The sequence below is a fragment of the Eulemur rufifrons genome, chromosome 9 (genome assembly GCF_041146395.1).
Source record: "Eulemur rufifrons isolate Redbay chromosome 9, OSU_ERuf_1, whole genome shotgun sequence".
NCBI lineage: Eukaryota > Metazoa > Chordata > Mammalia > Primates > Lemuridae > Eulemur > Eulemur rufifrons.
This window is the reverse complement of record NC_090991.1, coordinates 45,574,359-45,587,215: the sequence shown is the minus strand read 5'-3', so window position 1 is coordinate 45,587,215 and position 12,857 is coordinate 45,574,359. Positions and strand designations below refer to the sequence as shown.

General features: G+C 33.3%; 1 protein-coding gene across 4 annotated transcripts in view; it reads right to left on the bottom strand.

Annotated features, from left to right (window-relative positions):
* Positions 1–12,857, bottom strand: part of CEP112 (centrosomal protein 112) — a 376,462-nt gene that overhangs the window by 161,808 nt on the left and 201,797 nt on the right. For all 4 annotated transcript variants that reach the window (XM_069481637.1, XM_069481639.1, XM_069481638.1 and 1 more), the window contains one exon: positions 216–446. In XM_069481637.1, the coding sequence (XP_069337738.1) occupies positions 216–446 (231 nt within the window). The remainder of the gene's footprint in view (positions 1–215; positions 447–12,857) is intronic.

The window sequence follows — 12,857 nt, the reverse complement described above, 5'->3', positions numbered from 1 at the left end:
TTATAGGGATATATCATAAGTCAACACATTAAATCCTAGTAGATATGGTGCCTAGACATAGAGCAAGATACTTAAATTACTCATTTGAAGAGTTTATAAATACGAAGAGTAATTCCATGTCTATTACCTTTCAGAGATTAAATATAAGGGTGGTGGCCAAGCATTTTAGACGTGGGTTTCAATTGCCTATTAAAAAATACAGTCAGATGTCTTACCTTTTCCAATGTCATCTCTGTCTCAGCAGCATGAGTCTTTTTCAGTTCTATTTTCATCTTTTCTGATTCAGCCTTTAGTTTGTTGACAGTGGTCTCATGGTCCCGTGCGGCCCTTTGCTTTTCCTCTTCACGAAGAAGACCGAGCTCTACCAGCTGCTGTTTCCGCTGTGAGTTCACACTAATCAGCTCTTCTCTCAACTTGTGAACCTGGGTCTCCATGTCAGCAACAACCTTGTGTTTAAAAATGGAAGAATGGGCAGAGGATATGAATAGGAAAGTCACAAAAGAAGAACTGCAAAAGGCCAATAAACAAAATCCAAAAATACGAAATACAAATAGTTCATTCCTTCCTTTCATTCTTCCTTCCTCCCTCCCTCCCTTCCTCCCTCCCTTCCCTCATTCCTCACTAACATGCCATTCCCTCACAGACAAGAGGTAAAATACCACCTGGAACATTTTACCGTATATTTGTATCCTAAAACAACATGCTGTTTAGTTTTACTTGTATCTAATATCCATGTAAATGGAATACTACATGTATTCTTCTGAAACTTGCTTTTCAAATATTCGATATCATCACATTCCTGAAATTCATCCAGTGCTCCTTATTACATTTTTTTAGTTTCATTGGTTTCTGCTTTTATTTCCTTCCTCCTACTTTTTTCAGGTTTATTTTGTATTCCTTCTTCTTATCTTGGATATTTAACTCATTTATTTTTATTCTTTCTTGTTTTCTGATTAATAAACTTAAGACCATGAACATTTCTCTAACTATTGCTTTAGTTCCATTTCTTAGGTTTAGATATATGGAATTTTCATTATTGTTGAATTCAAAATATTTTTTTAAACATCCCCTATGATTTATTTTGTTGACTTATGAACCATTTAGAAGTATGCTTCTTAATTCCCAAGCATATGGGATATATTAGTCTCCCAAGGATGCCATAACAAAGTACCACAAACTAGATGCCTTACAAGAACAGAATTTTATTCTCTCATGGTTCTGGAGGCTAGAAGTCTAAAATCAAGGGTTTGGCACAGTTGATTCCTTCTGGAAGCTATGAAGGAGAATCTGTTCCATGCCTATCTCCTAGCCTCTGATATTTGCTGGCAATCCATGGTGTCCCTTGGTTTGTAGATACATCATTCTAATCTGTGACTCTGTCTTCACATGATTTGTTTTCTCTGGGTGTGTCTTTTGTCATGTTTCTCAATATGACACTGGTCATATTGGATTTAGGGCCCACTTTAATCCCCTACCACCTAATTTTAACTTGATTACATCTGCAAAGACTCTATTTCCAAAAAATACCACTTTCACAAGTTCTGTGTGGATATGAAGTTTGAGGGAGACACCACTCAACTAAGGACATGGAGTTTCATGGTTATCATTTTGTTATTCACTTCTAATTGCACTGTGGCCAAAGAATGTATTCTATCTTCCATTAATTCTTTGAAAATTGTTGAAACTGTTTGATGGCACGTTTATATAGTCAATTTTTTTAAAAAAGCTTTATGTGTGATTGCTAACAAATGTATATTCTGTATTTTCTGCAGTTGTTGAATGCTGTATTCTAGACATGCCCACTGGATCAAACTTTTTACGTTGTTGAAGTGTTCTATAACTTACTGTTTCTTTTTTAACTTGAGTTATTAGTTAAAGATATGCATTAAGATCTCCCTCTATAACGGTAGATTTGTCTATTTCTCTTTTGTATCTTGTTAAATTTTCCTCTGTATATTTTAAGGTTATAAGGTCAATCTTGTTAGTTGGCTTTTTGTTATCAAATAGTGATCCTTGTCCTCTTTTTCTGTAGTACTGATTTTGAATTAAAGTCATTTTTGTCTGAGAGTAACAGATTTTAGTAGCAGCTTTTTGGGGGGAGAGAGTATTTGCTTGGTATATCTTTATGTGTTCTTTTACTTTAATCCTTTCTGCATCCTCAGTTTTAGATATGTATCTTGTAAATAACATATAGATTTTGAATTTTCTTTTTGTCTTTTAAATGGAACATTTAGTTCAATTAGCTTATATATGCTAACTTATTTGCCTTTCTTTTTTCCTCTTATTTTATGCTATTTGGCCTACCTTTTGTGCATTTCATTATTTTCCTCCTTTTTTTTTATCTTCTTTTAGTCTAAAGAAATAAATTTTTTCCTCATTCAAATTTCTTTTCCTTCCCCATTTGTAAGCCATACACTGTATTTTCTTTTGTTGTTGACAGTAAAAGGGATCAACACCCACATTTGACTTATCAAATTTTAGAGTTAGTTATTTTTTATATCATCCTGAACAATAAACGAAACTTAGGACATTTTAAGTTGTATTGTCCTCTTCTAGATTTATCTACTAGTTGTTATTTTCAATTTATTTTGTTTTTCTCAACTCAATATTGCAATTATTATTTTATTCACTCACTAACTCTTTGGATATGCCCATATATTAATATTTACCAATGTTTCATTTCACCACTCCTTCTTGCAACTGTAACCTCCCAACAACCACTTTCCTTTAGTCCCAACAGCATTCTTTAAGTTCTTTCAAAGAGGTTGAGTGGAAGGTAGTTTTAGTTATTACTGGTCTTAAAATATGTATATGGGTATTGATAAAAAGTCAGCTGTTATTACTCTGAAGATAATTTATCTCTCTGGATGCTTTTAAGATCTTCTCTTTGCCTTTAGTGTTCATCACTTTATGATTTCTCTAAGTGTAGGCATTATTCCTTTATTCTGATCAGAAGATGTTAGTCCTCTGAATCTGTCTTTGGTGAGCATTGCAAAATTCTCAGTCAAAACTTATCCATTTAATGTCTCTGTTCCTTCTCTCTCCACCTTTATGAAACTCATTTAGATGTATGTTGGATTTTCCATTCTTTCATTTCCCTTATATTTCTCATCTCCTTCAGTCTCTCCTACATGCTGGATGTTTTCTTTGGTGTCTAATCTGCTGTCAGATACATCCAAGTTATTAATTTCAATTATTTTTAGAAGCTTTATTCTTTCAAAAATGTTTGGTAATTTTAAAACTCTCTTGTTTTTACTATTTTAAATCCATTTAAAATTTAAGCATATATCACATATTAATATATGACTGTTTTCTCTTCTATGGCTGATAATTCTGGTATCTGAAGTCCTTGCAGGTCTCGTTCTGCTATTCTCAATTTCCAAAGGCTCTAGCTTCATGGTACTCTTTCTCATGTTGTTTTGTGTTGCTTTTCTTTTTTAATGTGAGCTCACATTTCTTGGAACTTTATCTTCTGGGATTGAAAGTGGTTTTTCCAGTAATCATGTCACTGACAGACCTGGAGATATCAGTATCTCTTGAAAACTTTAAAATAAGTTCTCAGCCTCAAGTTTTTCAGAATACTCTGATAGTATGAGTGCAGGCAGCAAATCCTCATGAAGACCATCTTATAGTTATGAACTTTCAGGGGCAACCCCCCATTCAGTGCTAAGGTTTGAGATAGGTAATATTCCTGTTTCTAGTTCACTGGTTTCTGATTTACCCATACACTATGGGTGTGACCTTTTGGTATCCTACCTTGATGTATGCTGGTGTCATAATAGATTCCCCACCTTAAACAGGTCTTGGACTTTGTTTTTTTGTCCCCTGTACCCCATAAGAGCCACAACAAAAACAAAACAAAACTGAAGTTCAAGTTCACTCAGTTGAGGAAAGGTACTCAAGTTGAGACCCTTGTTCAGTGCTCTGCTTACATCTCTAGATTTCCGTTTCCAGTTAGTTTTTGGTCCTGAGTATCCTAACTAACTTAACAGTTCATAAACACACAAAATTAAGTTATTTAAAAATTTTCTTATCTATCCTTTTTAGTTGTTTTCAGAGGGAAAGTTGATCAGAGAACATAGGGCCTTGCTACCAGATGAATAGTTAGTTCAGGCTTAAGGGAACCTCTTATTGCTACCAATGTATTAGCTATGAATGCAACATTTTCTAAAACACAATAGTAACTGCTTTACCCATGGTGGACTTTCAATGAACACCACACATTTCCCTGACTAGAAACCAGAAAGTCCAAGTGACAGTAATGCAAAAGTAACATTAGGATGCTGGGAATAGGAATACAAAGCTAAATGATGTGAAGCTACTATGATAATCAAAAATCTATAAAATTATTTAATTTTCAATAAAAATATTTTACTCATACTATTTTAAGTATTAACAATTGTACTATTTCTACATGATAAATAATTGCTAGAATGTTGAGTATTTATTTTGCACCAGGTATCTTCTATAGCTTATTTTATTTAATCTTTGCAACAACCCAGTATAATAAATACTATTAATATAAAAAGTTTTCCCTTTTTTGGATTGTAGTCAGTACCCGCTAGCTCCACTATTAACCCTGCTCCCTCCCTATGCTAGACTGAAAGAGACATTCCAGACAGCTGGACAAAAACATTTTGGAGAAGAAAGTTCTTGATAATCACAAATCTGAGCCCGAGAGACATGAGGTGATCAGGTGTCCCATTTTTATCGTGCCTCTCTAAAAAAGCTGACTTGAAATAGTCCCAGAGGAATGTGTAAGAGGGCTTTATATAAAAAGCTAATTCTCACAAAACTGTAGTGGAAATGGTGAGCCTTTTTTCTCAGGAAATGTATGTTTTAATGTTTGTTTTTCTGTTTCATAGATATATTGATATCTGTATATCAATACATAGCTAAAGACCAAATGTCCTTGAAACCAAAGACTCTTGTCTTTTGTTCCTTGTTTTATAATGATTCCTTTGAACTCAATACTTGGGAATAATAAGAGAAGAGATAGCCAATTTAATCAAATTCTGAAGCAGATTAGAAATCTTCTAAGAGCAGATAGACTTCAGCAGTGACAAGAGTATGTTTCTAGGGGGTAAAACATTCTTTTGGAAACAGCTCTGTGATATCAAGGTGGCAGATGAGGATGGGCTACTGGCTCCTTTCCCCAAAATCAACTTGCAGAAACCACAGGAAGCATGAATCTGAGGTATTACTGATGATAACAACAATAATAAAAATAAGAAACTAAACTCTGAAAAGCTCCTGAGTAGAATAATGCAGTCTGCAACTGGAGAATGTATGTGTGTGGAAGGGAAGGGGTGGTAGCCTAGGGAAGAAAACAATAGAAAAGTACTATAAGAAGGTGGGCTGGAAGAATGCTTTACTTTTTGCTCTTGTCTCTCCCTTTTGTTGCCACAGGACAATCTTATCTGTGCCATTACCATGTTGGAAGCCAGAACTCAACATGGTGTTGCTATGAATCAGGTAATACCAAGGCAAGCAAAAGCCTTGCTTGGGTGAGGAGTTGTAGAAAACAGGTGCAGACGTGTCAGAGCTTCTTTTTTTTTTTTTTTTTGTTGAGACAGAGTCTCACTTTGTTGCCCAGGCTAGAGTGAGTGCCGTGGCGTCAGCTTAGCTCACAGCAACCTCAGACTCCTCGGCTTAAGCGATCCTACTGCCTCAGCCTCCCGAGTAGCTGGGACTACAGGCATGCGCCACTATGCCCGGCTAATTTTTTCTATATAGATTTTTAGTTGTCCATATAATGTCGTTCTATTTTTAGTAGAGACGGGGTCTCGCTCAGGCTGGTCTCGAACTCCTGACCTTGAGCAATCCACCCGCCTCGGCCTCCCAGAGTGCTAGGATTACAGGCGTGAGCCACCGCGCCCGGCCTATAAGAGAGCTTCTTATTTACTCTTCCATACTCGCCCCTCCAAACTCCCAGGACTAATGATTTATAATATCAGAAGACAGCCTCCTCCTATTGCTGTTACACTGATTTCCAAAAGGTTAGTTAAGTTCCCAAACAGCAGATTTTCCTGATGAAATAGCTATGAAAGGGAGTGGCACAGTGATGGAATACTCTGTCTTGGGGTTCACAACCTCCTCCAATCAAAATCCCACAAATTATGTTATGGATATCAGTGATGTGATTCTAAAGCTAATATGGAAAGGCAAAAGACCTGGAATAGCTGACACAATACTAAAGAAAAGAACAAAGTCTGAGGACTCAAATTAGCTGATTTTAAGACGTATTATAAAGCTACAGTAATCAAACAGTGAAAGCATGGTGTTGGCAAAAGAATATACTCACAGATTGACGTGAGAGTAGAGAGCCCAGAAACAGACCCACAGAAATACAGCTAACAGATCTTTGACAAAGAAGCGAAGGCAACTCAATGGAACAAAATATTTTTTTTCAACAAACGGTGCTCTAACAATTTGCATATCCAAATGCAAAAAAAAAAAAAAAAAAAAAGGACCTAGATAAACCTTATGCCTTTCACAAAAATGAGCTCAAAATGGATTATGGTACTAAATATAAAACAGAAAACTAAAACTTATAGATGAAAACATAGGAGAAAATGTAGTGGGCCTTGGGTATGGCAATGTGTTTTTAGATACAACATCAGCATAATCCATGAAAGAAAAATATTAAGTTGGAGGATATTAAAATTTTAAAGACTTATGCTCTGTAAAAGACACTGTTCAGAGAATGAAAACATAAACCACAGACTGAGAGAAAATATTTGCAAAACACATGTGACAAAGGACTTATATCCAAAATATACAACAAATTTAATGGAACTACAGGGAAAAATGAACAAATATACCATTCTAGTAGGAGATTTAATCATATATACATATATATAGATATATATATGAAATGTGTCAAGTGTCAACCCATTGCAAGATGTTGGTGGTATCAGAGACATTCTTTGGCAACATTACAATTAAGTTAGAAACCAATGACAAAAAAAAGCAAAAATAATTCCTCAAATACTTTGAAATTTCAAATACACATGTTAAATAACTCATGGTTCAAGACAAAATTAAGATGAAATCAAAAGTACTTAGAACTGATCTCTAGAAGGAGACATAAAACACTTCACATTGGTATCATTTTGGATGGGAATAAGAGAGTGGTAACAGGAGTGAGTAGAAGATATTTTACTGTATCTATTTGTGTGATCTATAAATTCTGATCAATATTAACATACTTCCTAATAAAAAATAAATTCATAACATTTAAATTAAAATAGAAATAATTGATGATGAAAATATGACTTATCAAATCTTGAAGGATAAAGCTAAAGTGAGGGAAATGTATAGCCTTAACATGCCATTTATTTTTAAAAGGCTAATTATTAATGAAGTAGGCAACCAGTTTAAGAAGGTAGCAAGATAGAACAATTTCTGGTAAGGTACAAATAAACAATATTAGGGGTGAAACTAAAGCTATGGCAATGTTATCTATAAAAAGAGATATTAATAACTAATAATAAATTTTAAAAAGGATGTACTACAGATCAGAGATTTTAAAAGTGATGATATCATAAAAACATTATGCCAATAATTGGAGAATCTAGGTAAAATGGACAAATTTCTAGGAATATATAAAATGCCAAAAGAAGAAACAAAAAGATAAATAATAAAATTAAAGAAATTTAAAGAAAAGTTAAAAATCTCCCCAAAAGAAAACACTGAACTCATGTAATTTTACAGGTGAGTTCTAAAAAAATCTCTCAAGGAATAGGTCATTCTAGTCCTTTACAAACTCTTCCAGAGAATAAAGAAAAAGAAAAATATTCTTAAACTAATTTAAAACTCATTATAATATTGATACCAAAAGATGGCAGAGAGAGGGAGAGAAATAAAAATTGCGGGCTAACTTACGAACACAGACAGAAAAATCATAAATTATTGGCAAACCAAGTCCAGCAATGTATAAAAATAAAATATGTAATCACCAAGTTGTGGACAATGTAAGGAAGTTTAACATTTATAAAAAATTTATAAATGCCAATAAATATCAAATTTAGATAAAGAAAAAAAATTCCTAAACTATAAAAATTTACCAAAACTGACTTTATAAAATACTGGAAAATGTGAATCATCCTATAACCACTAGGAAAATTAAAATAGTTGTCAAAAATCTTTCCAGAAATAAAATACCAAGCCCAGATGACTCTATTGGCCAGTTCTACTAAATATTGAAGGAACAAATAACTTACTCTTATACTGATTCTTTCAGAGAATTAAAAAAGGAAGCAACATTCAACAACTCAATTTATGAAGCTAGCATAGCACCAATTTAAAAACATGCCAGGGAGAGTCTAAAAAAGAAAAATCTCAGGTCAATCTCTCTCAAGGATTATTAGTAAATTATTAGCAAACTGAATCCCGTGATATTATACTATCGAAAAATTGAATGCGATATAAGGTTGATGTAAGGTTAAAAAACTAACCTATAATTTACTCCATTTATGCATTAAAAGAAAAAAGCATTGATTATCTCAATATACAGAAAAACATTTGATAAAATCCAACCACAACATTCTTAGCAAAACAGGAATAGAAAAGACTATTGATAACCAGATAAAAGATATTCTCCAAAAAACTCAGAAAATTTCATTCATTTCTTAAGTTTTAAAATATCTGTTTTAAAATCAGAAAGATGACTTTTCTTCCTTTTGCCTACTACCATTGCTTATATTCACAAGTGTATGCCTAGAAAGAAAACAAAAACAAAACTGTCTTTAATCATAGATGTTATGATTTTATTATATATAGAAAATACAAAATGAATGTACAAATTATTAGAAAAAATAAGTTTAGAAAGATGTCTAAATGATAAATGTCAAAAAATTGACTGCAATTTTTATACATCAGCAAAAAATTATAAAAGACCATTTACAACTATGACAATAAATAAAAGATTCTTAGAAATAAGCCTATCAAAAGATGTGCAAAACTCTAAGGAAAAAAAATAAGCCTTTTGAAAGGTATTCGAGAAGATCTAAATAACTAAGAGACATATCATGGTGATGGAAACTCTCTCCATCAGTTCTCCACAGATTGATCTATAGCATTGATACAAGTCCAATTAAAATTTCAAGGAAAGCTTTCAAGAAACTTGACAAGGTGAATCTACAATGTACAGGTATGAACACGGTACCATAACACCCCTAAAAAAGAACAGATGGTGTGACATTTTCTATTAGATATCTGGGACTAACATAACGCTACTATAATTAACACAGTTTACTATTATCATAGAGAATAGAAAAAATCAACTAATAGAACAGAATTGAGACCGTATAAACAGGATCGCATTGGACAGAGCTGGCATTGCAGTGTAGTGGGGATATGACAAACTACTGTATTCTAAAAATTGTGCTGAGACAACAAGTTGTCCATATGGGAAAAAAATGAAACCAGACCCCTATCTTACACAATAGGCAAAAATAAATTCTCTCCATTTGTTGGTCTATATTCAAGAGAAATAAAACATATCTTCACACAAATACTTGTACATGAATGTTCATAGAAGCAATATTAGTAATAGCCAAAGAGGAGAAACCAAAATGTCCATATTAATAGTATATCCACACAATGTAATGTTATTCAGCAATATAAAGAAATGGAGAGCTAACACATGCTACAATACGAATGAACCCAGAACACACACTGACTGAAAGAAGCCAGTCACCATGTATTGTATGATTCTATTTATGTGAAATATATGAAATATCTGGAATAGGCACATTTATAGAGACAGGACTTAGATTAGCAGTTGCGTGGGGCTGGGAGTGTTAGGCAAAAATGAGGAATGACTGCTAATGGGCATGAGTTTCTGGGGGGAGGTAATCAAAATCTCTAAAACTGATTGTAATGATGGTTTCACAACCCTGTAAATATACTGAAAACCACTGAATTATACAGTGTAAACGGGTGAAATGTATGGCATGGCAATTATATCTCAATAAAACCATTGTTTTAAAAATTAATTCTCAAGAGATTAGAGTCCAAATGTGAAAGATGACATTCTAAAAAATATGACAGATGTTTTGTGCCTTTAAGGTAAGGAAGGGCATGATTCAAAGGGCACTAACTTGAAAGATTGATAAATGAGATTACAATACAATTAAGAACCTTTCTTCATCAAATGACACCATAAAGATAATGAAAAACTAAATCACAAACTAGAAGGAAAGACCTATAACATATGTAATTTACAAAAGAATATTATCCAGAATTTCTAAAGTATACTAACAAATAAAAGATATACAACCCAATAGAAAAATAAGTAAAATACATGACCAGAACTCCGTAAAAAGCAAAATTTTAATGGTAAACATATGAAAAGATGCCCAATCTCATTAGTCATCAGAAATTCAAATTAAGGACATTTTGATATCATTTTACAATCACAAATTTGCAAAAATTAAATGTCAGACAATACCATATGTTGGCAAGGATGTGTGTTAATGGGTACTCTCACACACTACTGATTTGAATGTTATGTGGTAAAACTCTATTGTAAATTGCACTACCTAGAAAAGTTGAACATTTTCATAAGTTATGTGCCAGCAATTTGTAGAGAATCTCTTACACATGTATACCAGGGACATGACCAAGAATGCACATAGCATTATTTTAAAAACTACATAACCAAACATATCCCAAATGATCATCACAATTGACTTCTCATCATACAATGGGATGGATATTATATCCAGCAAAATGAATTAACTAAAGTGCACACAAGACAATAGCTGAATCTTAAGAATAAAATATTGAATGAAAAATGTAAATCAGATTACCTACAATATGGAACCATTTTAATAAAGTTCACAAACAAGGAAAAATAAACAATTTTCTGTTCAGAGAACATATTTGTGATGAAGCTATACTGGCAAATTATTAGGTAACTATTAACACACAATTAAGGAATAATGGTTACCTCTGGGACAGGGTGGCTAGGAATATGGAAAAGGAAGGAGCACAAAGGTAGAGGCAACGATTTTAATAATGTTCTAATTCTCAACTTGAGTGGTCAGTTCATGACATTCCTTTTGTGGTATGCATTAGTACTTAAATATTATTTATGACATATATTCCTCATATGCATCAGACACAAGGTAAAAATTTTCAAAAAGATGATGCAGAGGTTTTAAGTCCAGGTAACAAGGAGATTGCTTCTAAAAAGAAATACTTTCTTAAATTTTAATATAATAATCATTTTTAATATACTGCCATTTTATTTATCATGGAAATGCAAACATCCTATGACAATTTTTCTTTTTGTTGTGAATATTTCAAAGGAGACACAATTCCAATTATGTCTTCAAATACCACTTTGCTTCATTATTTTTTACTTTTGATTAGCATGTAACAAAGTTAATTAAAAATAATATGTTATCTTTAAAGCAACACATCAACAGTTCTATTAATAGTGTACATTTTAATTATTTATGGTTAATATTAAGGCCACCAAATTATTCTTTTAAATCATATAAAACTGATCAAAATGATTCTTCTATTTTCACTATGACCACAATAAATATATGTATATATTTGGATTTAAGCTTAAAAATTCCAAGAAAATACATTATTTTATGTTCTTTTAGTCTTCTAAAATTATGTTATAAATGTCATATGCAATAGAATTTTCTTTTGTAAATAACTCCCATTGAAACTTTAGCATAAAAGAGAATTTACCTTATGAGAAAGAGACATTGCTTTTGTTTCCCAAAGATAAAAAGTTAGTGCCAGAAATAATGATAGATGGTTAGTTTGTTTCTGTCAAACTAAATTCAATAATTAAATACCAATCAGCTCTGCTCTGAAGCAGGACAACTGGTATATAACAAGCACCATGGGCTCAGGCAGTGGCAGGGTGAGACAATATGATAGGCATGATGAAAAAGAAACAAAATGGTAAAAGACAGCAACAGGTTTAAATTCAGAAGAATCTGAGGCAGAGGTGTTTAAAGAATGGTGAGTACCAGGAGAACTCTCGCTTTGACACAGGTCTCAGATCTTTCAAGACTTTTGATCCTTAGGTAGTTCAAAGCTCTTTGGTCAGCCACGCCAGGCATTGGTTTGCTGCTCTCTGTGTCCACTAAATATCCATTATTATCTCACCAAACCCTATTTTGAGGAGCTAGATTGTGTATATCAATGTGCCTTCAGTATTCCCTTCTGAAGAGTTGTGTTCTTATTTACATACAAGATTTATCATAATTCTCAAAGGAAACTAAGATTGGATTTTAAGAGAAGTAGTCCAAGCTCCTGACTTCCTCCTCCCTAAAAATTTCTTCCCACAGTAAAAGGACAAGACCTCTAACAACAGGGCTCTGATACCATTCTCCTCCCTTTCTTGACATTCCTTGGCTAGTCACAAGGGGTTAGAATTAGTAAGCAATACTGTATTTGGTTAGGTATTATTATAACTGCTTCATTTAGGCTTCTGAAAGCACTATGCCACACAACTCAAATACATTTGTGTTTCTTACACGCATGATGGGTGAGCACAGACCGGAATGGCTGAGGTATGCCTGTTCATCTCTGGGATACAGGAAAGAACAGGAAAGCACTGTTCATCTTCACCATTTCCAGGACCTAAAAGCCACAGGACTGAAACCCTCCCAGATGAATAAAAGTGTGAAGTGATCATCTAATATCTTGGCCGGTTACCTCATATGGAAGAGGTCAGAATGCTACTACATCTACCTCTGCAGTTAAGAGGCCCTTTTCAGGGTGGGTGGTTGCTGTGTGTGTGTGTGTGTGTGTGTGTGTGTGTTTTACCTTTTATTCACTTGGTCCTTTCTTTTTATTAATACCTCATAAACAGGAAGGAC